General features: G+C 51.4%; 5 protein-coding genes across 5 annotated transcripts; 3 read left to right on the plus strand and 2 right to left on the minus strand.

The window, feature by feature from the left end:
* Positions 1–163: 163 nt before the first annotated feature.
* Positions 164–530, minus strand: BC939DRAFT_447198 (uncharacterized protein). The gene has a single exon (XM_051555059.1). The coding sequence runs from the start codon at positions 473–475 to the stop codon at positions 248–250; it is 228 nt and encodes a 75-aa protein (XP_051413700.1). The 5' UTR covers positions 476–530; the 3' UTR covers positions 164–247.
* A 998-nt stretch (positions 531–1,528) lies between these two features.
* BC939DRAFT_475887 (uncharacterized protein) lies at positions 1,529–4,206 on the minus strand (the record flags this gene model as incomplete). The annotated part of the gene is made up of 5 exons (XM_051558544.1): positions 1,529–1,626; positions 1,679–1,920; positions 1,957–2,271; positions 2,993–3,039; positions 3,100–4,206. 5 exons carry the CDS (start codon positions 4,204–4,206, stop codon positions 1,529–1,531), a joined length of 1,809 nt encoding a protein of 602 aa, XP_051413701.1.
* A 6,061-nt stretch (positions 4,207–10,267) lies between these two features.
* Positions 10,268–11,450, plus strand: BC939DRAFT_395564 (concanavalin A-like lectin/glucanase domain-containing protein; the record flags this gene model as incomplete). Its single annotated transcript, XM_051552236.1, has 2 exons — positions 10,268–10,583; positions 10,699–11,450. Coding segments are annotated over 2 exons (1,068 nt in total), but the record flags the coding sequence as incomplete, so codon positions are not given.
* A 181-nt stretch (positions 11,451–11,631) lies between these two features.
* Positions 11,632–12,760, plus strand: BC939DRAFT_447206 (uncharacterized protein). Its single transcript, XM_051555060.1, has 5 exons — positions 11,632–11,980; positions 12,091–12,171; positions 12,287–12,363; positions 12,487–12,517; positions 12,627–12,760. Exons 1-5 carry the CDS (start codon positions 11,830–11,832, stop codon positions 12,650–12,652), a joined length of 366 nt encoding a protein of 121 aa, XP_051413703.1. The 5' UTR covers positions 11,632–11,829; the 3' UTR covers positions 12,653–12,760.
* An 8-nt stretch (positions 12,761–12,768) lies between these two features.
* On the plus strand, positions 12,769–15,316 carry BC939DRAFT_491854 (uncharacterized protein; the record flags this gene model as incomplete). Its single annotated transcript, XM_051559504.1, is given in 3 exon segments — positions 12,769–13,183; positions 13,765–15,293; positions 15,304–15,316. 3 exon segments carry the CDS (start codon positions 13,019–13,021, stop codon positions 15,314–15,316), a joined length of 1,707 nt encoding a protein of 568 aa, XP_051413704.1. The 5' UTR covers positions 12,769–13,018.
* Positions 15,317–24,749: the final 9,433 nt, after the last annotated feature.

Genomic DNA, 24,749 nt, shown 5'->3' on the forward strand with positions numbered 1-24,749 from the left:
AACGATAAACACTTAGTACCTGATTTACCACTAGCGGGGGGGAACGTTGTTAAAAACTGGGGCGAGTTATACTAAACCCTATTTTGCATTAAACCTTCCGCAAGCGTCCTTTGATCTTCACCCGTCCTCGGACCTTTGGTCGCCGTAAGGCGATGAAGACTGTCAACAATTCTTTGTAGTTGATGTGGTGGGATCGCTACTGTGGTGGCCAAGAGCCGCTGTAGGAGCGATTGTTGATCACGATGCCTCATTCTGAATCCGATGCGTCCGTGTAGATCTCCGCCTGTGGGTTGGTCGCAGTCCACGATAGTCCATTCCATTGTTGGAGGTGAGTACACCACCAGAGAAGTAACTCTGTTGCTGCTTGAGGAAGAGAGATCGAGCCCTCCCAGGATGAGCCCGATTTCAGCGCATGGGCCTTGACGGTCTGCAAGTGTTGAATTTTGAGGCGTGCTGGAAAGACAGCTGCAGTCATGGCAATAGCCTTGCCGATGAACGACGAGAGCTAGCGCACTGTGCATGCCCCCTTGTTGGCCAACTTGGATGCCTCGCGTCGTACGTCGCGGACCTTGTTGCCTGGAACCTTCAGCGTCATAAAGCTCGTATCGATCTCGGATCCTAAGTGCTGCTGGCTCTGCAAAGGCGTGAGACTGGATTTGGCGTCTTTTGTTAAGAAGCCTGGGTTCTTCAATTTGTGCAGCACCATCTCTGTGGCCTCGAGAGACTGCTCCTCCGTGGCTGTCGCGACACTTAGATCGTCCAGGTATGCCGATACTCCTGGTGCCCTTCTGCCTGGCCCAACGAAGAAGGGGTTTGAGAACCTTTGTGAGCACTAGGGGTGCCAGTGATAGTTCGAACGGGAGGACTTTGAATTGATAAATCTGACCCTGCTACTGAAACTGAAGGTAACGTCGTGATGATGGATGATCGGCACACGGACAAAGGCATCGCTCAGGTTCTATAGGAGTCAAATAATCATTTAGGTTTTATTAAATGGCAAACGTATTGAATGGCTCCTACTTTGAAGTGCCGTGTGGGCAGGAATTGATTCAGTGCTCGTAGGTTTGAGAACCAGTCGAAGGTCCCCTGTCTTCTTGAGGATAACGAACATTGGACTTGTAAAGCAGGGCCCATTCGCGAATTCTATTGCTCCCTTGGTCAACTAATCCGATACTTCTTTGTCCATGCTGGCTGTTGCCTCCTGGGAGAGAGGGTGTGGTTGCGGATGGATCGTTGAGACTGGTGGGCGCATCTCGAACGGTACTCTGTATCCCTCCCGGACGGTTGCCAGGATGTTGGGGTCGTCGGTAACAGTCCGCCATTCGCCTAAGAATCGCGCGAGACGATTCCCGACTCTGAAAAGCGATCGCGCCTTCTGCTGTCGCCCCTGCCTCGCTGTTAGCTGTGCCCCCGTCTTCTGTTGTTTTCCTTGTGAAAAGAAGACTGGCGGTTGTCGTTGCCGTTACGGTGTGTATAGTTCGAGTCCCGACAGTACTGGTCCCGTTGCGGATCCTGCTGATTGGTGCGGCTATTGTCCGTCGGAGTGTCGGGTCGGTGTTGCTGTTGTTGAAAACTCTTGCCGGGCTTGAGTGCGTTCGTGAGAGTCTTGATGAATTTGATCTCGTCCTGGATTTTGTGTGGGTCGACCATGTCGGAGGATCTTGCTTGAACGAGGCACCTTGGGTGGGTCGGAGGTTGTCCATGCGCATGGCAGTGATCCTGCCTCCAACCGCTGCCAGTTGGTCGCGAATGAGGATGGCAAACGTAGAGCACAGTTCCACCATTTCCTCGGCGTCGAGGTGCTCCTTGCCTTCCAAGGGCCAAATTTTGTGCAGGAAGAGATCCACTGAACGTGTGAGGTGAGCGATCCGTTTCTGGATCATGCGAAGCTGGGTATCGTGGGCCTTTTGGGCTGAAGAGCTGTGCATACCATTTGGTATCTTAGGTGGTTCATACCCCACGGCATGGTTCTTGGGGTACGCTCGGAACAGCTCCCAGAGCTCCTCATCAGAGATATTGTGCTTGAAGAGGAAGAAGGGGTCATTAGGCTTGATTGGAGGGTACCGACGGGCCTCGGCTTCGGAAGGATAAAAGACAGTGCTGGGGCGTTGATTCTTGATCTGAGGATCTCTGTCAGTGGTGTTGCGTTCTTGAAGGCGAGCCAGCTGTTCGGTCATTTGAGCCAGCTGCTCACGAAGTGCGTCGATGGAATTAGCTGCGGACATGGATAATTGAACGTAAAGGGTGAACTCTTTGCGTGCGGGTACGTCCCTGGCGAAACAAAAGAAGATAGTAGACATTCACGGCGCAAGAGTAGAATTTACTTCATTTTTGCCTTACGGGTAGTTTCTTAGCAGTTAAAACGTTAAGGACAAGGTCGGAGTAGAGATTATTCAGGGGATGATTGTTGTACATTCACGGATTCATACGTGCTATATAATTGTTGGTTTGGGCAAAGCGCCTGCAAGACGAAGTGTGCTGATCATGCAGTATCATGCCGTAAGAGGAATCACGGTCTAGTAACTTACTGAGACGGTCGCAATCCGTTTGCACACAGCCCTACTCGATATGGACCCATGGTCTTTTTTCTTTCAGCGTAGCCATGAATCGCTCTTGCGCCAGCAGTGTCGTCTCCGATAAAGCATCTCGGTCAGTGCCCCGTAACGCAACATGGATCAGTCTCGGCCAGTTCTCAATCATCCACTCTGCCTCCGCCGTATCCATGGAGTTCTTCGAGCGAGCGATGTATGTCAATGACTTCAGCCTCTTCAATCCCGGCAGCAAACCAAGGAACCCATCCGATAAACACAACAGCTCAACATCGCGTCCAAGTCTCCATTCCTCCAGCCCCGAAAGCCGCGAAATCTGCGGAAAGACATAATGCATGAAACGACTCTGCAATTCCTCGCTTGGACACCTTTGACTGACAACCTCAGTCCCACGTTTCAGGGTGTAATACAGCGCCAATCGCTTCAGCTCAAGGCAGACCCACCCTTTGTGAAGCGCCAGATCCTCTTCCGGAGTACGACCGTTCTGTGACTGCAAGTTAACAGTGATGGCCAGGGTATACAGTTTCGGAAGGCTGCTCACAAGACTTACAAAGTCTGTCAGCCGAGTGTTGCGGCAGTGGATGATGTACATGAACGTCAATGTAGTGGCTTGATGTTGCGTAAGGGCCATCACAAATGTTTTTAGGGCCGTAGTACCCTTGGCTGTTATGGACCCGAGCCCACATTGTCTCTCCACGTCGCCTGCGTTGCTGTTGAGGGAGTCATCGCCGCTTTCTCGTCCGAGCGAGCGTATAAACCTTGTGTTCAGTTCTTCGGTATCCTTGCCTAGAACACCGTCTAGTTCAAGGTCCCGCAATTTTGGACACTTGTCGTCTTCAAATACAGATACGATCTGTTCCAGTATTTCTTTGGTCTTCAGATCTCCCATGATCTTCAGATCACCCAGTCGAAAGACTTGCAAGTGTGGACATTGTGCTAGGAGCAGAGGCAGGATGGCGAGCTCGTGCCCAAAAGACGGTACGTAAAGCCCCAGCTCTCGCAGTTGGGTCTCTGGCATCTGCTCCATGTCACGGTTGGTGGACTCGTCCTGTTTTCTCAGAGCTTCAGGGAGATACTCGTCTTCATATAGTATAGTATGGCAGGATCTGACGCGTAGAATCAATGAATCGAGGTTGCTGCAGGCCTGGAAAAGTTGCAGTATAAAAAGCGGGTAGAGGAATCGACGAGAAGTGAGGTCAAGTTCTTCCAACTGTGGAAGTCGTTGTAGCACCTTGAGAAGCTGTTTACGAACGCTTAGATCGATGAGCCAGAGTTCGAGCTTCAGTGTTCGTAGAACAGTCGGAGTAGTTCCCAAGAACAAGCGTAAACTAGACATCTCCATTAGGATTGAATAACCGCCAGAGACATGCCGCGGAGAGAACACCTCCAAGGACCAGAGATTGGAGAGTAGAAAGTCGTCAATGGCCAGGCGAGCGATACTCAGGCGGAGGATTGTCTTGACGTGATCGTGGTGCTTTTGCAGAGTACATTCATTGAAATCCGAGGACCCAAAGTCGAGGGTACGCCAGAGAGTGGGCATAAACCAGGTGGACCACTTTTTGGAAACGCAGGAGCAATGCGCCAGGTCGCGATTGGAGAGATACTGAGTGACCTCATCCTTGAGAAGGGGGACGTCGAAGATCGATAGCTTCTCCATATTGGTGCGGATAGGAGGTGCTGTAGGGCGTGCAGCGAGGAAACGGACGAGAGTAAGAGTGAAGATTAGAGAGCGAGGCAGAAAGATAACGGTGAGAGCAAGAGAGAGAACAGAGAGAAAAGAGAGGAACGAGCACGTCAAATTGGTAGCTTCTCGTCATGCCACCACATGTTTTAAATTCAGGTCCAAGGACCATTTTGTGCTATCTTTTTATATTGGAATAAAACGCGAAAAGTCCAGAAACTACCCGTGAGGAAAAAATGAGCTCGTGTACCCTGAATGCCTACTATCTTCTCAAAGGAGAGCCAGGAAGTGCAGAAGTGAACCAGGGTGGGAAAAAGTGGGTGGGACATATATGGTCCTGGCCCTCAGATAATAAGCTTGAGTCTTCATGTTATTCGACTCTGCCAGCTATTATCCTTCGGACTAGGGCCATATACGTGAATCCAGAGCAGAATTAAGAAAGAGCCACCGATGTGAGTTCGGTCGCGGTAGCGGCATTCAATCGATAAAATTTGTCGAATAGGGCGAGAATAGGACCAATTGCCATATATAACAACATCGTCAACACGTGTACCTCACTTGATGGCGGTGCGGCGGTTAGGCAGTACTTTGGAATGGTGAGTTAACGAGAAAGAAAGATGGTGTTTATTGATCTGGGTTTCTTCGTTAAATAAAAACAGGAGCCAGCCGGGTGTCCGGCTGTACCTGATCTAGTGGCTGCCTTTCCGTTATAGGCGGCCGTGGATCCGATCGCGCGAGCCTCAGATAGCTTAGCAGCCTTTGGCAAGGAGAGCTTTCGGCTGATACAGGCGATGCGATTGCTGATGCGCTCAGCTCCTATATGTCCTCCAGGATCCCTGACATTGCGCAGGAGAGGGCAATGTTGTATCAACGGGTCCTTGAGGTGAGGAACATCAATATCGTGGCCTTGTATGCGTCGGAGGTACTCGGCGAGGGGCTTAATCGGACACAGGAAGGAGTCGTCGTGACCCTTGGTAGTGGTGTGCATATTAGCCGTTTGCCGGTACACTTACACTGAATCAAAGGACGGAAGGTGGGGGCGACGTGAGTCGGGAGTGACACGTGGACTATAGAGAATGAAGTCACGTTTTGCCTGTTCACGCGTGTCAAACGAGCTCATTTGTTTGGCCATGGCCGTGATAGGCACAGCAGCTGAATGAATTACCCGGTGGAGGCCGCTGCATAATGATGTAGATGATGTCCTCAGATAGACCTTCTGGAAATAGCTTCGAAAATGTCAGTTGTTGGAAGTAGCTCCCCCTTCTCGGCCAGCGTGTCAAGCGTGACAACAGGCTCGTCGTCATTTTCGGGGTTCGAGACGAGCCAGATAGTGAGGCTGTTTTTATCTATGTCGTCAAATGAAAGAGTCGTTGTGTCTTTGATGCTCTCCTTGAGGTCGTCGACTGTGTCCGTTGAGGAAATCTTGACTGAGAATGCTCTCGATGTGGACTGTCCCTCGACGAGATAGAAGAGACGCAGGATGTCGGCCATGGCTGAGGAGTCGGATGGCTGGTTGACAGAGCAGTAGAGAGATGGGAAAAGAGGACTGTGAAGTGTGGAGTGGACGCGTGTGGGTCCGTGTAACCCACCGCCTGGTTACACCAGCGATAAATCAAAAACCCTTAACGAACAAAGAGATGTGTCTACTGTGTGTACGCACCGCAATGCCCAACTTTTCCGCCCAACCCGCCTCCCTTAACTCTATTTTGCACCATCACCTTTCTAAATCCTCCTCCATCCACCATCCAATCGCATCGTTCCTTACCTCGCTCGTCTTCCATCCAAACACCTTTGAATCGTGTCCCTCTTCTGCTTGTCCTTTCAGCTCCGTACCTCTGCACCGACTGAAGAAGGTGTACACCTCAATCTATTGCCACCTACCACCTTACTTTTTTATCCAAGCAAGAGAGGACGGCACAATCAATCCGCCCATGGTTTCGGAACGCAAAAAGTTGCTAGCGCTGTTAAACCAGCGTCAGGTACTGGAGTCGGAATACGCCAGCACTCAAGACGAGGCCATCAAGACCAAACTGAACGGACTCACTCCGAGCCTACTTCACTATTTCCGATGCAATACACAAGAGATTCTTCAGGAATTATATCCCACCACCGCCCACATGAAGGCCGCGGCCGAGAAGCAACGGTATTTTGCGCCGAGAAAGACACCTCAGCAACGGACAGGAGCGGTTTATGAGAATCTGAGGCGCACAGGATCGGATACCGACTATCTAGAATTCGTAAGGGTGTCCAAGTCGGTGTTCCTGAGCATTGTCTCCTCGGTCTTGTCACAGCACCAGGTGTTCAAAAATCATTCCAACAATGGGCAGGAAAGCGTTGAGAAGCAGTTGGCGATTACACTCTGGAGGTTAGGACACAATGGCAAGGACGCAGGCATTGGGGAGGCGAGCAAAATCTTTGGACTTTCCGAAGGAACGATTATGAAGTGTACACAGCGGTGCATGGAGGCACTCAAGGATATCTCGCTCGATGTCATTAGCTGGCCAAGTCCAGGAGAAAAGCGGACCATTAAGGCTAGGATCAAAGATATTGCTAGTTCCACCACCAACACCACCGACTCTGCCGCCACCCCCGCCGCCACCTCATCGAACCGCAACAACGGAAAGAAGACTGCAAATCAAGGCGGTATCACAGATGCGGTGGGAATTGTTTCTAGTATGAACGTCTTCTTGGTGTCACGTCCATTACTCAAGAACACGGACGAGTACCTCATACCACTACATCCCTCTGCGCTGGCATCAGCATCGTCACTTTCAGTACTCGATCAGAATCTCAGACTTTCAACATTATCAGGGCATACAGAGTCCGCGCTGGACCCGTTCACTCCCACCTCAACAGCATCCAATAAGAAAACAAGGGTGTCCAGAAAAACGAACAAAAACAAAGAAGCTGATAATGCATTGGACCCTGTAGACTTGGCCAGAACGTTAACAGAGGAACAAGCGGAGGAGCTCCGGCGGACAGAAAAGCGAAGCCGGTTGATGGGTGTCTCTCAAGAAGCGCTGCCATCAACGCAACTCACAGATCAAGCAGAGAAGGCCGCGACCGAGTCGTCAACGTCTTTAGAAAAGAGATCAGGAGCACGTCAGCGAACGCTAGTCAAGTCAGCATACCTCAAGCGGGATTTTGGATACAACATTTTAATCGTGTGCGACTCAACCACGCGGATCCGATTCTCAGAAGTGACTCGTCCGGCCGGATGGAGTGATCAGCGAGTGCTAGAATCAAGTCAGCTCACCCTGGATCATTCGACACTCTTTGACGAAGGCGAATATATGGTGGCCGATAGTAGTTTCGCACCAGGCACGAATGTGGTCCCGCCATTTTTAGAATCGGAAATCAGAGGAGAGCATCTCAAAGATGATGCTGGTCACGCGGCTGCTGAGAAAACGACCAAGGCCGATGTGACGACAAGAGGTTCGGCGCACCAGGATGGAGACGTTGCAGAGGAGGCGGACGATCTGGAAGCGAAGAGGAAATTCAATGAGACGCTCAGCCGCATCCAAAAAAGGGCCATGGATTGTCAAAAGAGTCTTAAGGCACGGTTTCCTAGTCTACTAGGAATGCGCGTGCAATTGAAGGACGACACTGCTAGTCAAGATAATGCTCGGAACTGGATTCTCGCCTGCATGACGGTCCACAACCTGGTTTTGGGAGATGATTCGTGCTACAACCCGGCCTGGGAGGCGCAACTGGAAGAAATGGAGGAACAGATACTGAAGCAGCAAGAGCAGCAGGCACGATTGATGTGGAAGTTTGAACACCACCCACCCAAGAAGGCTCGCAAGGGTACAGCATCTACTCTGGCTGAATTAATGGAAGCAGATGGGACATCCTCCAAGGGTGCTTCAGAGGAAACGGAGGTTGATCCGAAGGTGGGAAAGGAGCGAGAGGGCCAAGGAGGCGAGGCTGCACAGGAGGAAGAGGAGGAGCGAGTGTATGAGCTGATGGATACACCGACGCCAGATGCTGGTGCGGAGAGCCACCACGGTACTAGAGAGGGCTCTACAAACGCAACAGGATCAGAGAAGGAAAAGGACAATCCACGGTTGCAGGGGCACTCTTCAATTTCATACTCTAGTCCGAGTAGACGCGATGAGGTGTTTGCGATGATGCAGGGGACCAAGGCAGCAAGTGGACATTCGCTGAGCATGCTTTTGAACTAGAACATCCCTCCCATAGATATCCGCCATAGGATGGACCCTACTTAATAAACAGAGCGATGATGCCACTGCAATTCAAGTGCCCTGTAGACCGCACATATGTCTCTCAGGCATGTTATCGTCTATGGGGATTAGCAGATAGTCGCAATGTCCGTTCTGTTGAGAAACACGTAGACTACTTTGCTCATCGCATGTAGGGCTCACTTACAGGACCAAGGCGCGTGCTCGTGGCAGAAGGTGCTCCCTGATGGATCTGTGGACAGTCGCAAGGACACGCCTGCGATTGCCCACAAGCCCTCCATGGTAAGGGCGCTCGGGCGAGCTGATACTCTACGCTCCACAGCGGGAGGACTGGAATTGTTTGAATACTTTGGACACGAAGTATGCAGCATCCAACAGGCGGGATATGGATGCCACATGGGACTACTTCTGCCCCATGGAGGTGACGCCAGCCAGTCCCCCTCCTTCGCCTTTCTCGTCCTTCTTTCTTGGATCGCCATCGATTGGTGCCATCTCCTTTCGTCTCTTCCTTCTTCCTTCTTCCATCTTTCATTCCTCATTCGCCATTGCTGCTTTCTTGAATCAACCCTCCTCTGGCTCCTATTTTTGTGTTTGTCGTTCCTGTTCTCAAACACGAGGATCATTCGGTCTCAACCACAAGGACAGCAGCAGGAACAGACAATCAGCAACAACAACAATAACAACAACAAGGATCAACGAGCGCGTGCTGTTCCGGTGCTTGTGCGTAATCCCTGCGGTCTATTGCGTGTTTCCCCCCTCCTCTGTGTCCCCTTTGCTCCACTCGACTTGACCAGCGCGGACCCCACTAGGCCCTATCCTGCCCCTGTGCCCTCTGTCCTTTGCCCTGACCAACCATTAGCGATACTGGTCAGCAGCAGCAACAGCAGCAACAGCAGCAACAACAACAACAGCAGCAGTAGTAGCAGTAGTATCATACTCGTTACCCTTCCCCCCCCCTCCTTTTCTTCTACGATGCGGCTTCCTGTTCTTTCTTCTCTCTCCTCTCCAAGGTCTTCGTCTACCTCCAAGGCACGACAGATACGGAAACGTTCGCTTGGACAAGGCAGCGAGGGACAACTGCAACTGCACAGCGCACCCGAGAAAGGCGGCACAACGTGGCCAGGAACGCTCTCTCCTCAGGAGGCAAACACCGACAATAACAACAACAGCCCACAGGTACAACAGCAACAACACGACAACGACTATCGACTACAGCAAACCTTCGAGAACGTTGCAAAGTCTTCCAAGGCAGCAGTGCCCTTTCTTCTACCCTCAATATCGTCCTCGCTGCAGGTGGCTCTGCCCACAACAACCCTGCGCTATCCTCCTCAGTTTCCGTCGGGCGAACCCGAACCCACGATCCCGCCGCCCGATTGGGAGGACGAGGACCCTTTCTGGAGCATCCTCCTTATCCTTGCGGCAGTTTTCATCATTATGATCATCGGTGTGATTCGATACTGTGGCCAAAAGACCAGTTGGCTTACAGGTGCATCCTCGTCTTCGTCGTCGAATGGTCGGCACAGTCATGGTGGCGGTGGTGGCGGTGGTGGTCGAGACGGCGGTCGAGGTGGCCGTAGTCGAGGAGGATATGGCCCACATCATGTGCCCGATTGGGAAGTCGACCCGGAGGCGACCGAGACAAGGTTGGCGGCACTTCCAGATACAGAGCGTCAGGCTTATGAAGCTGCACGAGGTATGTCGATTTAGCGGTGGCGAATCAACTTTCATGCGGGCAAGGGGATCATCAATTGTCTGGATGGTGCAACGTGGGATATCTCTGCACAGCGATATTCTCTTTTAATTATACTCCGACTGACGAGCGACTTTTGTCTCGACTGCACTCTGAAGCTTTCCAGATAGTGCATCCACCGAACAGTATCCCGACCGACATTTCGCTCTCACAGTATCTCTCAATTCAGGAAAAGGGCGTCTCGGCATGGGAATTCGAGGCTTCATACGACCAACATCTTTTCGTTCATGACAGGACCGAAATCTCGTTTTTTGAGCAGACCGCGTGCGTGCAAACGAACCTGCCCCTCCCAAAACAACAGGAGGTCTACTACTGGGAGGTCAAAATGTTTGAAAAGAGCCCCAACACTACCATTTCCGTTGGCGTCAGCACCAAACCATACCCGACGACTCGCCTCCCAGGTATCTATCTATGCACATGTCTTTATGCGTTTAGGAGGCTTTGTTCAACAATATATTGGATTTTTGTTATCTTGAAGCGAGCTAACATGGGTCTCCTTGGATTGCTGGATGATAGGTTGGAATCGTCACTCTGTTGGCTACTTTTCGCATAACGGACAAAAGTACTGCAACTCGCTCTGGAGCGGATACCCCTACGGCCCCATCTACTTTGAAGGCGATGTCGTCGGCTGTGGTTACCGGCCTAGAAACGGAACCATCTTCTTTACCCGAAACGGCAAAAGGATTGAAGATGCATATACGGGATTCGGCAGAATGAACTTGTTCCCGACAGTCGGCACCACGGGTCCCTGTGTGCTGCATGTCAACTTTGGACAGTCTGGTTTCGTGTTTGTCGAGGCCAATGTCAAGAAGTGGGGACTGGCGCCCGCCAGTGGATCGCTAGTCCCACCACCAGCTTATGGCAGTGAATTGGGATCGATTCTATTGGAGGCAGCAGGGTCTGCGAACAATCTGCAGGCACCGACATCATCATCGCAACGGCCAATTTTTCAGTCGAGTTCGTCAAGGATGCGGGTGCAGTCAGCAGGCGCATTAAGACGAGAGGATTCGTTTCAAGGAGCAAGAGGCGATGGCGCCACAGTGCAGGATCGATCGTCGTCACCAGTGCAGATCTCATTGTCCACTATGTCGGCACCTCCGCCTAATTACTCAAGTCTTGACAGATACGGACACCCTCGGCATAGAGATGATGACGCAAGTAGTGTGGCGAGCTCGGAAAGCAATGAGTCGGCGACGTTGTTGCTGGGGGATGCTCAACCAGATCCTAGCAGTGGACATTCACAGGATGGGGAGGGCTCCTGTAATTAAGGCGACTTTGCCTGGTGTAATTAGCAGAGCTGCATCAGCTGTTATTGCGTTGCAGACATGTACAGTATTCAAGCAAGAAATAAAGAGATTATGCGAAGCCAAGCGGGCTATGCTCGAGGTGCTCAATGTGTACCACAGCACTTTCGGATTTTGGTTCGATCGATGTATTCGAGGTCTGCAGCTTGATTCGTCCGACCTTGGCCCGGATATGTGAGCCGCATGCACTCGTGCGCTTGTGTGGGGTGTGGGAGAGAGGCTCTGCTCGGTTCACCCTCATTCTCCTCCCTTCCCCCATTCGTCATTCTTGATCCCATTGCTTTTTCTTTCCATTCCTTCCCTCCTTCCTCTCTTATTCAACCACGTATTTTTGAAAGGCATAATGACGGTCCAGAAGATCAACAAAGAGATCGCGAACCACAACTACAGCAAGCGGGCGTATAAGGTGGACGGATACAAGTCCTTTGAGGAATTTTACCCCTACTATCTGTCAGAGCATTGCAACCCCATCAACCGACGCCTGCACCTCTTTTGTAAAATGCAGCTGGAATGGAAGGTTTTTATTTTATGCCAGATTTTTTTTTTTTTATTAACCACTCAAAGATGGGGGGTTTTTTTTGAATGCATGTATGCGGTATGATAGCGACGACGAACGTAGTGGCGATTCTCACGTATCTCGTCCTGACCAAGCAGCCGAGATATTGGTGGGTGGCCCTTGTGCAGGGTAAGTGAACGTGAACCATGAAGCTCCAATTGTGATTTTTACTGTCTTGCGACATGCAAGACCGACTGGGATGGACATGTCCTGTCCATGAGCTGATATGATTGCTTGGGAATAGGATATGGACTCGCGTGGGTTGGCCACTTTATTTTCGAGAGGAACAAGCCCGCGACATTTAAGCATCCAATCTACTCGGTATGGGACATATTGGGCTTTTTTTTTTTTTTCTGCAACGGGATCATGGAGGGAGTGCTGTGTTATATTAACTCGGTTGAATTATTATTATTTTTTCCCTTCTTTATACGCTTTGATATATAGCTCATGGGAGACTGGAAGATGTGGTTCGAAGGTAAGGGCCAAATGCTGTCGATCCAACAAGGTCGCGTCGAATGTGGAGGTCTACTATGAGGATGCCCTTTTCTTACGCAAACTACTTTTTTTGAAAAAAAAAAAATTAGTTGTCAGTGGAAGACGCAAGTTCTAGGGGTGATCGGGCAAACAGCTCAAAGCGCATTTGAGGATTTATGCGTGTCAGGTTCATTGGAATGCTGGAACATGTATGGAATAAAGATATATATGCCCACAAAGTCAGCTTGCAAAAAAAGTGAAGTTTTTTTTTTATTTAGACAAGTCCAGCTGTGGCCATAGTCCAAGTTGCTCGGCAGCTGAGGTCGGATGGGGTAGTTGCACAAGTGGGGATCAGTCCTCCTCGAGCAAGGTCCTGAAATGACGATGTCTTATCGATGATGAGCGGTCTTGACGACGCTCACGGTCGGAGAAAGTTCTTTCGCCCGCCAAAAAAATATGGCGAAGCAGTGAAGTGCGTTATGACAAGATCTAATAATTCATTATGTTCCTGCATTTCGCCGCCTCTCCAGCCGCTGCCTCTCTAGCCGCTGGCTCACTTCGGTCAGCATCCCCCCTGTCTCGCCGAGCAGCCTCCGCATCTCCACGACCAGCGCATCCAGTTGCTCCTGTGATTCTTGCACCTCCTATTTTTGCCAAAAGCAACAAAGTACATTTGGACCGATCTTAATGAGCAACAATTGTTCCCCCGGTCTGATTGCTTTCAGTGCACCTCACCCATCTCCATCGTAACAAAAGCAAAGGGCAAATACCTCTTGCTCTTTAAGCTGCCTCCAGAATTCCCTCCGTTCATCCTTGGTTCGTTCCCATTCCTGAAGGAGTTTCTTGGAAGTACTGATGGCCGCTAGCCATTCGTTGCTGGCGGAGCCATGTTGTTTGGATGAATACTTTTGACGTCGAAAGAAGGCGATGGCGTCGGCTCGTCGGCGCCGTGCACCTTTGAGGTGTCTCCGGGCGCAATCCCCAACCTTGTAGGGAGTCACCGACGGCGCAGTCGTGGTTCCTTTCCACGGCCGTTGAGACGAAGGAAGGGTCTTGGTCATGTTCAAGTAAGAGTAGCGTCGATATATCAAATGGATGGAACAGAAGAAAGAGGTCGAACGGAGGCTCCAGTGACATCACCGCCAACGCTTCAGGGACCATCTTCGCAAAAAGAAAAAGGAAAACGAGACCTTGAGTCCTGGTGCGTGCGAGCTGCGTTGTGCTTTTTGGTTTGTGTGTATATTTTAGGGCAGGCTATGCCCGCAGCTCCATCTATTGGCCGTTCCTGAACAGCGTCTCGCCAACGTGTGCACCACTGGGCATGCTCCTCTCCATCACTCTTTCTTCATCATCCTCCTCCGCATGGATCTCTCAATCTTTGACATCCCGCTCTTGAAGGACGAGGTCACCCAGTACTTGTCCAAACAGGACCTCGCACGGTCTGTCCAGGTCTGCAGGGCCTGGTCGGCCTGGTTCACTCCCACGCTCTGGCGCACCGTAAACTTTAACAACCGAGCTTCCATCGCTGGCCAGGGCCTCTCCGCGCTAACACGCTACCAAGATCATGTCCAATCAATCGTCGCCTTCCAATACTACCTTGGCTCCGCCTCAATGGCCCTGCGACCCTTCCGCAACCTACAGTCTCTAGAACACAGGACATTACAGGCCAACGTGCACGAAGACACTATTGTACTACTTGTCATAGGCGGTACCCCTTCTCTCCAACGCCTCAAGCTCACCCTATCACTCGTCCGAGAAGAGATCCAGACACAATTGATCGATGCCCTTCACTCCCTGCCGAGGTTGAGGAGTCTAGCCTTGACGTGTTACCAAATTACGCCTGTAGGTGTCATTCAGCGGATCATCGACAGCTGCTCCCATATCGAAACCCTGCATCTCGATCTCGGAAGCTCTGTAGTCAAAGAGCCATACTCTCAAGGGGATGACCGAAAACAATGTCTGCTTGCTAAGCGTGTCATGGAGCAGATGCTCGATACACGGATCCGCCGTCTTTCGATTCGAGTCTCGCTCGCGTCCCAGGAGTCCGCTATCCTTATACCGCTTCTAGAGCGATGCCCGTTGCTGGAGAGACTTGAGGTGGACTGGCTACACCATCCGGACACTCTTGGGCAGATAATAGATGTGCTCCGGAGAAGGAAATGTCCACTATTGAAGCATGCCCTCTTGGGCGCAGTCTTGAGATTCGATGCAGCAGAGGGCCAGTTTGCAGAGTTGATCAGTGCCTTGGGGAGTGGAGAGAGAGTCGACGAGACCATTCGCAACAATGGCTGTGACCATGGTTACCGAGGCTATGGTCTTCACACCTTTACAGTCGAATCCATCCTGCCTTTTGAACAGCAGTCTGCCCTGGCCCTGACGCGACACCACTCCCAGACGATGACAGTCCTCGATCTGATGAGCCTGCGCGAGTTGAGAATCCAGCTCTTTGTCGGGATGATGGAGGGTCTCCCGAGACTACAGAGGCTGATGGCCGCAGTCTGGCTTGGACACAAGCAGGATGGAGGGCCAGGCATGGATACCGTATTCAAAACTCAATGGAGCTGCCTTGGCCTAACAGAGTTGAGACTAGGGCTTCAATTGAGCGAAGAAGTGCGACTCGAGCCCGATCACCGACCCGGGAACCTATCCGTGGCGGATCAATATATCGGCTACATGTTTTCACAGATCGGTAGATTGACACAGCTGAAGGAATGCAATCTAACGAGTGGGGTCAATCTACTGGACTTGGAGAAGGGATATTTGACCCACTTAATCAAGTTAAAACAGCTTAGAGGCCTGAATTTGAGGCGGTGTACAAGCTGCAAGCTGAGTGTCGACGTGGCACAGTGGATGCTTGATCACTGGCCGAGGCTTATTTACTTGGTGGTTTTTGCATTTGAATGGCCGCTTGACGCAGGCAAGGCAGTCCTGCAAGAAAAGAGGCCGTGGATGCAGGTCGAAGGACTGCATTAGCATAATAAAACTCGATGTATTCAAAATGTGTTGTCGGGTGCGCTTGAGAAAAGTTGGTGGCGCAAAAAGTATTATATCTGTAACCCATAGAGTTCTGACATCCCAGTCAATCCTCTTTATCAATTTGTCATCTGTCCATTCAAGGAAAGAACTGGCCGCGGAGAGGGCGACAACAACAAAAGATAGCTTGTACTGCAGTGGGACGTCCCTGAACAGCGTGTCATGCCCAGAGAGTGACCAAACTCATTCCAGGGATTCGACCTATTCAAAGGCATTGAAGATGTTTGTCGTTGAAATGATTCTTCTTTCGTGCAAGATCAAACCCCATATCACTGAGTAGAAGGGTCGCACTCTAATACTCTTTTGGCAAAATACTGCGATCCACAGGAGCCTTGAGCTCTTCTGGAGGCGTTTTACTTAAGGTACAGTTTGGTCGGTAGTGTGCCATTATCCTTTACTTCTCTTACACAACTCTTTTTCTCTTCTCGATAGGCGTGACACCGGGCCAGCGCTGAGACTCGTAGTGATAGCCTAGCGCTAGTGTTCCCAAGCTGTTATTATTGGGGGGTTTTTTTTGGCTCAAACATCAATGCAATAGAAAAGGGCCGCGGTGGTCCATAACTGATAATGGTCTTTATTCAAGGGGTGTTGAAGTCTGCCTAGCTAGGAAACGCGTCCGTGGAGGCTAAAAATGACTGCGGAAAGTCCTAGGAACACCTTCGGATATCCTTCTAAGAAAAGCTATCTTTGGAGTCAGTGGAGTCAGTATAGTGAAGGGACTCAAAGTAGCTATCCCTGATAATATACGATGGTTCCCGCCATGCTACAAGCTTTGTGACATGAATGGTAGGTGAAATAGCTAGATGCTGTGCCCTTATTAAACACATTGGTACAGCAAGTATATATCATAGGCTAAGCAGCTTCCTTCTCTTGCACTACTCATCATCACTCTCATCACCCTCATCGAATCTCCCCCTCTTATTCTTCTTGGAGGGTGTAAGTAAGCCATAGGGCAGCAGTTCAGCATGCTTTTGTGGCGGTGTTGATGGGAGTGGATGGCGTTGACTAGTGTTGAAGACGTTGGCGACCTCTATTGCAAACTTTTTAGTGTGCTCCTTTTCAGTTCTAATCCTATAGCCTATAGTTGAACTGTTAGTAATATGTAATACGAGACTCGCGGTGATAGTGGTGCTGATAGCACCAGAATGAGGAATAGCTTAGAAAAAAGCGCGAGCTGGGTGAACTGGGCTTGTTGGGCTTGTTGGACTTGCAGGACATTCTGGCTTGCCATTGCTGGGAGATGCGGGAGCTTTTTTTTTTTTTTTTTTTATAACAACTTGTCTCTCGAGTCAATTGACTCTGCGAATCTATCAGACTAACTAGCAAAGATCTACTATCGCTGTCCTCACCACCAAAGCGGAACCGATCCACAGTCGCCAAAAGACAGGTCACATTCCCCGGGCCTGCCCCTAGGGCCTGCGCAACAATTGCCACACCTCATCAGTGTGTTAAAAGCTGAAAACACCTTGTTACAAGAAGGGTATCTTCCCCATCCCCTCCATAGTTGTCAACCGCCTCCTCCCTTGCAGGCAATCCAGCAGCGTCCGATCCGCTGCGTCTGGGTCAAGCACGGGGCCAGGGCAGCTCCCGTTTACATGGTCAGCGAGTAATGCACCACACGGACATTGGTCATCGTCGCTAATATATCCATACCCATCACTCCAGTCCCCTCTCGGTCCCTTGTATGGAGTTCGTTTTATCTTGGCTGTGATCCCCCATTCTCGCTCTCGAGCAATGGTGGCCTTGCAGCGTGGTTTCCAGATCAGCTCCGTAGCTTTCTCCTCAATAAAGCCGACGAACTTGTGAATGACCTGGCGCGCAATCGACGATGGCGAGGTAAATAGACTGCCCCACTCCTTGATAAGGCTTATGGGTGTGATGCCACGGCATAAATCGCTGATGCTCCAGGTCAGATCCGGAGAGCGGTCATAATACTCGTCGCCTTTGAGCATTGATCGGGTCCCGGCGATACAGGATAGACCTCGGATGTGGGTCTCGTTGTTAGGACAAACCCATCGAATGGGTTTCGGTGCAGCAGCGGCGGCTCCAGCGCGGATCCTATCACGCTCTTGCTGCTTCTTGCTGTTCTTGTTGTATGCGGTCGTTGCAGCTCGTCCCCACTTATCAATCTGCTGTAGCCCTTCGCGCCAGATCTCCTTGTGGACATCTCTAGTAGCACTGCACGTCCACAGGTGATGGTTGTCTTCGTCCTGAACATCGCAGACGCAGCAGACACGGTCAGGATATAGACTCGGGTGGCGAGCCTTCATGGTATTCAGGGTAGGCAGCATACCATGCAGCTTCTTAATATGATGTGTCCTCTGGGACGTATCAGCAGCACTGCTGAAGAACGTGTGCACAGAGCGCTTGTCGTGGACATGGGCAAGGGTGGACCGCCACTCCACGTCGGCAAGATCTGGTATCGCTCTCTTGACACGACGTTGGGTTGTCCAGGCCTGATGACGCCTGATTGTCGTCTGCTGCTTGAGTAGCTGCCGCAGATCATGTTCCACAAGATGGTCGTGGCAATGTGCAAAAAAGCGGATGTCTTGCTGCTCGCTTAAATCAACCGACCAGGGCATTGACTCGACTCGGACGGCGGCTGTCGCCACAGTGTCTGCAATATTGTTGCCAGTGTTGGTGCTGTGCCCACGGACCCACCTCACCTCCACCGACCCAGACCGATCCTGGACAATCTTGTGTAGTGCTGCCCAGTGTCCAGAGTACGTACTACGGAACCGCTTACGAGGTAACGTGTCCGCACGGGAACGCACAAGCTGCTGGTATTGTTGCACGACCGCTTGGTTGTCGAGCTCCACAATAATGTTTTGGTCTGGTGGTGCAGATAGGATGGCAGCTAGGAGACCCATGAGTTCTGCTTTTGCTGAAGAAGCGTACCCGTCTGTGCGGCCCTGCACACACCTGACCACGGGCTGCGATCGATCAACGACCCCAAAGGCCATGGCTACGTCTTCTTGACCAGTGTTAATCAAAGAGCCATCGGAGGAGATGACTCGCGGTGCTGTGTTGTCGACAGGAGATTCTCGCAGCTGTGACACAGCAACTGCCTCAGCGTGTGATAAGCTGACTGGTCCAATTGTGGTTCTGTCTGGATATAATGTGCCCACCTCCTCAGACAGCTGGTGTACAGGCAGCAATGGATACGTTTGGCGTTGAGGCAGTAGACGCAACTCTCGTTGTTGTTGACGCTGTAGTCGACGTTCGCTGTTACGCAGGCGTCGGCGCTCCCGTGCCTGCTGGGTACCGTACTGGGCATGTATCGCTTGCGATGCACGTGCGCGTTGTGAGTTGATGTCTTGCAAAAGTGCTTTTCTGCGCCGAGCAGCAGAGTCTAAGGCAGCCTGTGCGCGTCCTCGTAGGCGAGCCAGGACGGTGTGATACTGCGCGCTGTTAAGATCCGCTGGGAGATGCGGGAGCGGCGAGAAAGAGTGAGAAAGGAATAATGCTGTTTGAGTACGATGGCAAATTGCACATCCAATGAGAGCCAATTCCACGTTACACGAGAACGAGGGAGCCTTGGACCTTGAAAGCATGAGTCTGCTTAGCTTATACAACAACGATGGATGTGTCTAGACTCGATCCAGCCTACTCGAAACCCTTATTCTCATTTTCCGCTCTTTTCCGTTTTCCTTTCTTCCCAGCTACACCCTCCCTCAATCCATCAGGAACTGTCTTTTCTCTTTCTCATCTTTTCTCGCCTATCTGTCTCTCATACGTCTCTGCTCAATCTCAATAATCACAGTCCGGCGGCGACTTACTGGTAACAAAAAACACTGTTTATCTGTGGAGACCCCTTTCCTGCCTGTGCCTGAACCATTAAAATCGATCCAAGAATACTAATGCTAGAACAGTTGGGATAAGGGTGCGCGACGGTCGAAAGGACAATCATGAGCGTGCAATGGGTAATAACCACTTCTTGCATCATAACAGGTACCTCTCCTAGAAGTGACGAGAGGAAGCGAATATCACTCCATTCGACAACCTTATTCGTGCGCGGACATTCTTGAACAAAGGATTGGAGTAGAGAACACTGCACAAGGACGGACCATCTCCTCAGCCAGTAAAAGGAATCCTGATACAGACTCGTGTTGAGGTGAGGCATTGTTTCTTGTCACTCGAGGGTAGGCAACAGGCGTGTGTAATGGTTATTAATCCGTCATGCTTCATTAAAGGCATTTGGTACCGTTGCTAGAAGACACAAAGAGATCAAAACTTCTGGACTACCTCGGCATTCAGTCAAAGGACACAAGAGTTGAATAAATACTTCCGAGGTGAGGCGTCATCACTTGCGCAGAGTAACTACACATGATAAAGTTCAGGCAGCCGCTATGGATACTAATCGATTTGTTTGAGGATAGACCGGCCTACTGCCACCACATCTACAATCTCTCAGCTCATTGTGTCCTATTTCGTGCCAGTTGCTGTCGGTGAGTACGCAAATTACTCGCACAAGTATATTAATTGAAGTCAACGTCATTAACATCGCCACCATCTACTCTGTAATACCATAGAGAAGTAACATGTTTGACAGTACTTTTTCATCATCAGGAAGCATTCTCTCACCACAAAAGGAGCTGGAGATTGCTAATACCCTATTGGAAAATGCGCGCAAAACAAATGATCCAGAAATTTCTCTAAAGTTTTGCAGCGATGCAGAAGCCGCATTATCTCGGGCGAAAAGAGCTGCAAAAAAGGCTCTGGCCTCTCCACAGTCGGGCGCAGATCAAACCTTGCGTGATGGAATCGCTAATGCTTATCTCGAGCATGGAAAACTGCTGGACAGCTTGGGGTATGGCGCAATGGCACAAACCAGCTATAAGAAGGCAGCGAAATGGGGACATGTCCAGGATGTTGACCAACGATCACCCGCCTCTTCTCGGCCCGGCAGCAACAAGACCAGCTCCATCCATCGCGCACTAGCTTCCCCTGTCTCTCTTTCAGTCACGCCTCGCTTCTCATCTCCTTCAGGTTCGAGTGACTCTCATCACAGCGACATTGCACAGATTCCTTCAGGGATTTTTGACCGGGACGTGATTCCGGCTAGGACCAAGTATGCCTTGCCGAATGCGGGCGCACGTCTCGCTAGTGCCTCTCAGCTCGCGTACTGCCTCAGCTTGTTGCCCTCTGCATCACTGTCTCTGGAACTTCTCGACGAAGCCGAACGGGCCTGGTCGCAAGCTAAAGCGAACGATGAAGACGAGCAGGAACGACTACGCACGTTGGCGGCGGACTTGACAAAGGCATTCATCAACGACGTGATCAAATCGCCCCCCATTGTCGCTGAAGTGGCCTGCTTGGCGCCTGTACTCGATCAAGACCTATTCAGAAAGCTACTTATGAACTTTATCGACGGCATCAATCAAGCCACTTTGCTGGAGCTCCATCTACTTGAAGGACTGGCGCAGTTGATGCAGCGCGCTTCACCGGAATACCTTGACGCCGATGATTTGGTCAAGATACTGCAGGTTCTCAGCACACGCTTGAAGGACACCCACCAGCAATCGACCCAGCATGTTTATAAATTGACACTGGCGGTGTCACACGTTTTGGATGCGATGGCTGATTGCCATGTCAAGGACCTGAACCGGGAACAGCTGCATGAGCCCCTCTCTGACTATTTGAACGGACTGAAGGGCAGTCCTGACCCATATCTGGTGTATCAAGCCGCCTACGCCTTCCAAGCACTGCAGTACGTCCCGGACGATGAGTCACCTTTGCAGGCCACGCTAAGACGCGCACGGACAGTGGTCAAGGGCATTTCAGGGGTCGTGAGCGCGGTCAAGGGTCTAGATGTGAATGGCTTTATCGATGGACTAGGACATCTTCAAGACGGCTTGGTCGAGGTCTACCAGGTCGCTAAAATCGGATACGACGGCGCCAAGGCTCTGGTAGAGAGCGGGCAGGACTTTCTCGACTGTCTCAAAGAAGGCCTCAGCTTTGCTAAGAAGCGCACATGGTATCCAGCATTACGTGGTATCGATAGTTTGCTTCGAGACGGCCAGCTCGCCAAAGTCAAGAAGCTGATCTGTGAAGCACCTCACCGTCGTGATCTCGCTTTTCAATGGGGAGTGTGCCAACGACTTGGGGAAATAGCCGCGAATCCGGACTGGGATCCTACCACCCGCTGGAGCGCTGTAGACTTCCTAGGCGAGCTGTACAAGAATGATGCGGAATGGGGCCAGCAAGCCATCGTCAAGCAGCGGATCCTCAATATACTTGAGCAGCTGGCTTCCACGCCAGGGAGCGCATTGCAGTGTATGTGAGGACGAAGGACAGTTGAGGTGCGATCTCTTGCGATTGACTACCGAGATCTCTACCTCCATATCTAACCCTATCTACCACACTCCAACATAATCAATATGTTACGTACCATAGCTGCCGAAGCCCTGCTGCAAGAGCTGGGTACGGATGGGGATACCAGGAAGCAAGGCCTTTATCAAGCTTACCGAGAGAAGCCTCAGCGTCAGTACCCATTGGCTTTCTCTGTACCCATGCTGGCATCTCCATCCCTGCTCGATCGCGTTCAGAATAAACCTGACATTGAAGCTGACTTGCGTCAACTGAAAGAGCGACGCCTCAAGGAGCGAAGCGACGCTGTCTATATTCCCCCTCAGGCCAAGGCTAGTCTACAGGCTTCCGATGATACGCTGTTTCCATTGATGGACAAGGTCAAGGAGTTCCTGGGCAGTAATCAGAAAGTGATGTTGCTGCTAGGTGATTCTGGCGCAGGAAAGTCGACTTTTAACCGGGCGCTCGAGTGCGACTTATGGGACGCTTACAAGAAAAAGGAAGGCAGAATTCCTCTTTTCATCAACTTGGCTGCAATCGACAAACCAGAGCAGGATCTGATCGCCAAACAACTACGGAAGGCAGAGTTCACCGAGCCCCAGATCAGAGAGTTGAAGGGCTATCGCAGATTCATCTTGATCTGCGACGGGTATGATGAGAGCCAGCAGACCCACAACTTGTACATGAGTAACCGACTGAATCAGCCGGGAGAATGGAGAGCTCAGATGGTCATTAGCTGTCGCAGTGAGTACCTTGGCCTCGATTATCGGTATCGGTTCCAGCCAGCAGATCGCAATCACCAAGCGGAGCCAGCATTGTTTCAAGAAGCGGTCATTGCACCGTTCTCAGTGGGCCAAGTCCAAGATTACATCAAGAAATATGTGGCTACGAAGGAACCGCTCTGGCAGGCAACGGACTATCTGCAGGCACTTGATAAGATTCCCAATCTGCAGGACCTGGTCAAGAACCCTTTTATGTTGACGCTGTCCTTGGAGGTACTGCCGCGCATGGTGGATCCAGGACAAGACATCTCGGCCGTCCGGGTCACTAGAGTGGCATTATATGACCAGTTCGTAGAGCAGTGGCTGGAGCGCGGCAAGAAGCGGCTTGGGAACAAAGACTTGAGCCCTCAAGCAAGAGCGGGCTTTGAGAGGCTTAACGACGAAGGCTTTACTCAAAACGGCATGGAATTTCTCAAGGGTTTGGCGAGTGCAATCTACAAACATCAGGCAGGCAATCCGATGGTGGCCTATTCGCACAAACGAGACAGAGAGACATGGAAAGAACAGTTTTTTTCCCGAGAAGATGAGAACCAGCTCCTGCTGGAAGCCTGTCCTCTGACCCGCAACGGCAATCAGTACCGGTTTATCCATAAATCACTGCTGGAATACTGCATATCCCGCGCAGTATTTGAACCGCAAGAGGCCAAGAAGGTCCTGGATCGGATACCCACTCCAGCTCGTCGTGGAAGCGCCAGTTCCATGTTCAGCTTTGAAGATCGAGTGGTAGCTGAGGAAGAATCCATCGGCATTCAGCAGACTCTGGTTGACCATCCATTGACGTGGAGAAGCTTCGTGAGCGAGCCATCTATTCTGCAATTTCTAGCGGAGCGTGTCCATCAGGAACCTGTCTTCAAGCAACAGCTGCTCGCGATGATTGAATACTCGAAAACGGATAAAGAGGCACGCAAGGCAGCGGCGAATGCGGTCACGATATTGGTCAGGGCTGGGATGCGGTTTAATGGAGCGGATCTGAAGGGCATCCAGATTCCAGGGGCGGATCTGAGCTATGGCGAATTCGATTCTGCTCAACTACAAGGGGCGGACTTGAGAAAGGCCAATCTTCGCGGTATTTGGCTGCGTCAGGCTAATTTGAGCAACGCGCAAATGGCAGGCGTGCAGTTTGGCGAATGGCCGTATCTTAAAGAAAATGACGGAGTACAATCCTGCGCATATTCGCCGGATGGGAATACCTGTGCCGTGGGCGTCGACGATGGCACGATCAGCGTGTATGACACCATGACTTGGACAAAAACCCACACCTTGCGTGGCCATACTGGCATAGTCAGGAGCGCGGTATACTCACCCGGAGGCCAACAGATTGCCTCCTGCAGTACCGACAAGACGGTGCGACTGTGGGACGCGCAAACCGGTGCACCCGGCCCCATCTTAAGCGGCCATACCGAACACATATGGGGCGTGGCGTATTCGCCCAGTGGCCAACAGATTGCCTCCTGCGGTGACGACAACACGGTACGGCTGTGGGACGCGCAAACCGGCGCACCCGGTCTCATCCTAATCGGCCATACCGAACCCGTATTGGGCGTGGTATATTCACCCAGCGGCCAGCAGATTTCTTCCTGCAGCTGGGACAAGACAGTGCGGATGTGGGACGCTCAAACCGGCGCACTCGATCTCATCCTAACCGGCCATACCGAGTACGTATTAGATGTGGCGTATTCGCCCAACGGCAAGCAGGTTGTCTCCTGCAGTGTCGACGACACGGTGCGGCTGTGGGACGCGCAAACCGGCGCACCCGGTCTCATCCTAACCGGCCATACTGACGCCGTAGGTGGCGTGGCGTATTCGCCCAGCGGTCAACAGATTGCCTCCTGCAGTTACGACAATACAGTACGGCTGTGGGACGCTCAAACCGGCGCACCTGGCCCCATCCTAAGCGGCCATATCAAATCCGTATGGGGCGTGAAATATTCGCCCAGCGGCCAGCAGATTGCTTCCTGCAGTGACGACAAGACGGTGCGGCTGTGGGACGCGCAAACCGGCGCACCCGGCTCCATCTTAAGCGGTCATACCAAATCCGTATGGGGCGTGGCGTATTCGCCCAGCGGCCAGCGGTTTGCTTCCTGCAGTGCCGACAAGACGGTGCGACTG

Source organism: Gamsiella multidivaricata (genome assembly GCF_025024155.1).
Source record: "Gamsiella multidivaricata strain RSA 2152 chromosome Unknown BC939scaffold_22, whole genome shotgun sequence".
Lineage (NCBI taxonomy): Eukaryota > Fungi > Mortierellomycota > Mortierellomycetes > Mortierellales > Mortierellaceae > Gamsiella > Gamsiella multidivaricata.

Bases quoted from the DNA above. Each gene is read 5' to 3' on its own strand.
- BC939DRAFT_447206 (XM_051555060.1), top strand. From the start codon at position 11,830: ATGACGGTCCAGAAGATCAACAAAGAGATCGCGAACCACAACTACAGC. The intron at 11,981-12,090 runs GTAAAATGCAGC...GCGGTATGATAG, and splicing joins CCGACGCCTGCACCTCTTTT to CGACGACGAACGTAGTGGCG. The intron at 12,518-12,626 runs GTAAGGGCCAAA...AAAAAAAATTAG, and splicing joins CTGGAAGATGTGGTTCGAAG to TTGTCAGTGGAAGACGCAAG.
- BC939DRAFT_447198 (XM_051555059.1), bottom strand. From the start codon at position 475: ATGACTGCAGCTGTCTTTCCAGCACGCCTCAAAATTCAACACTTGCAG.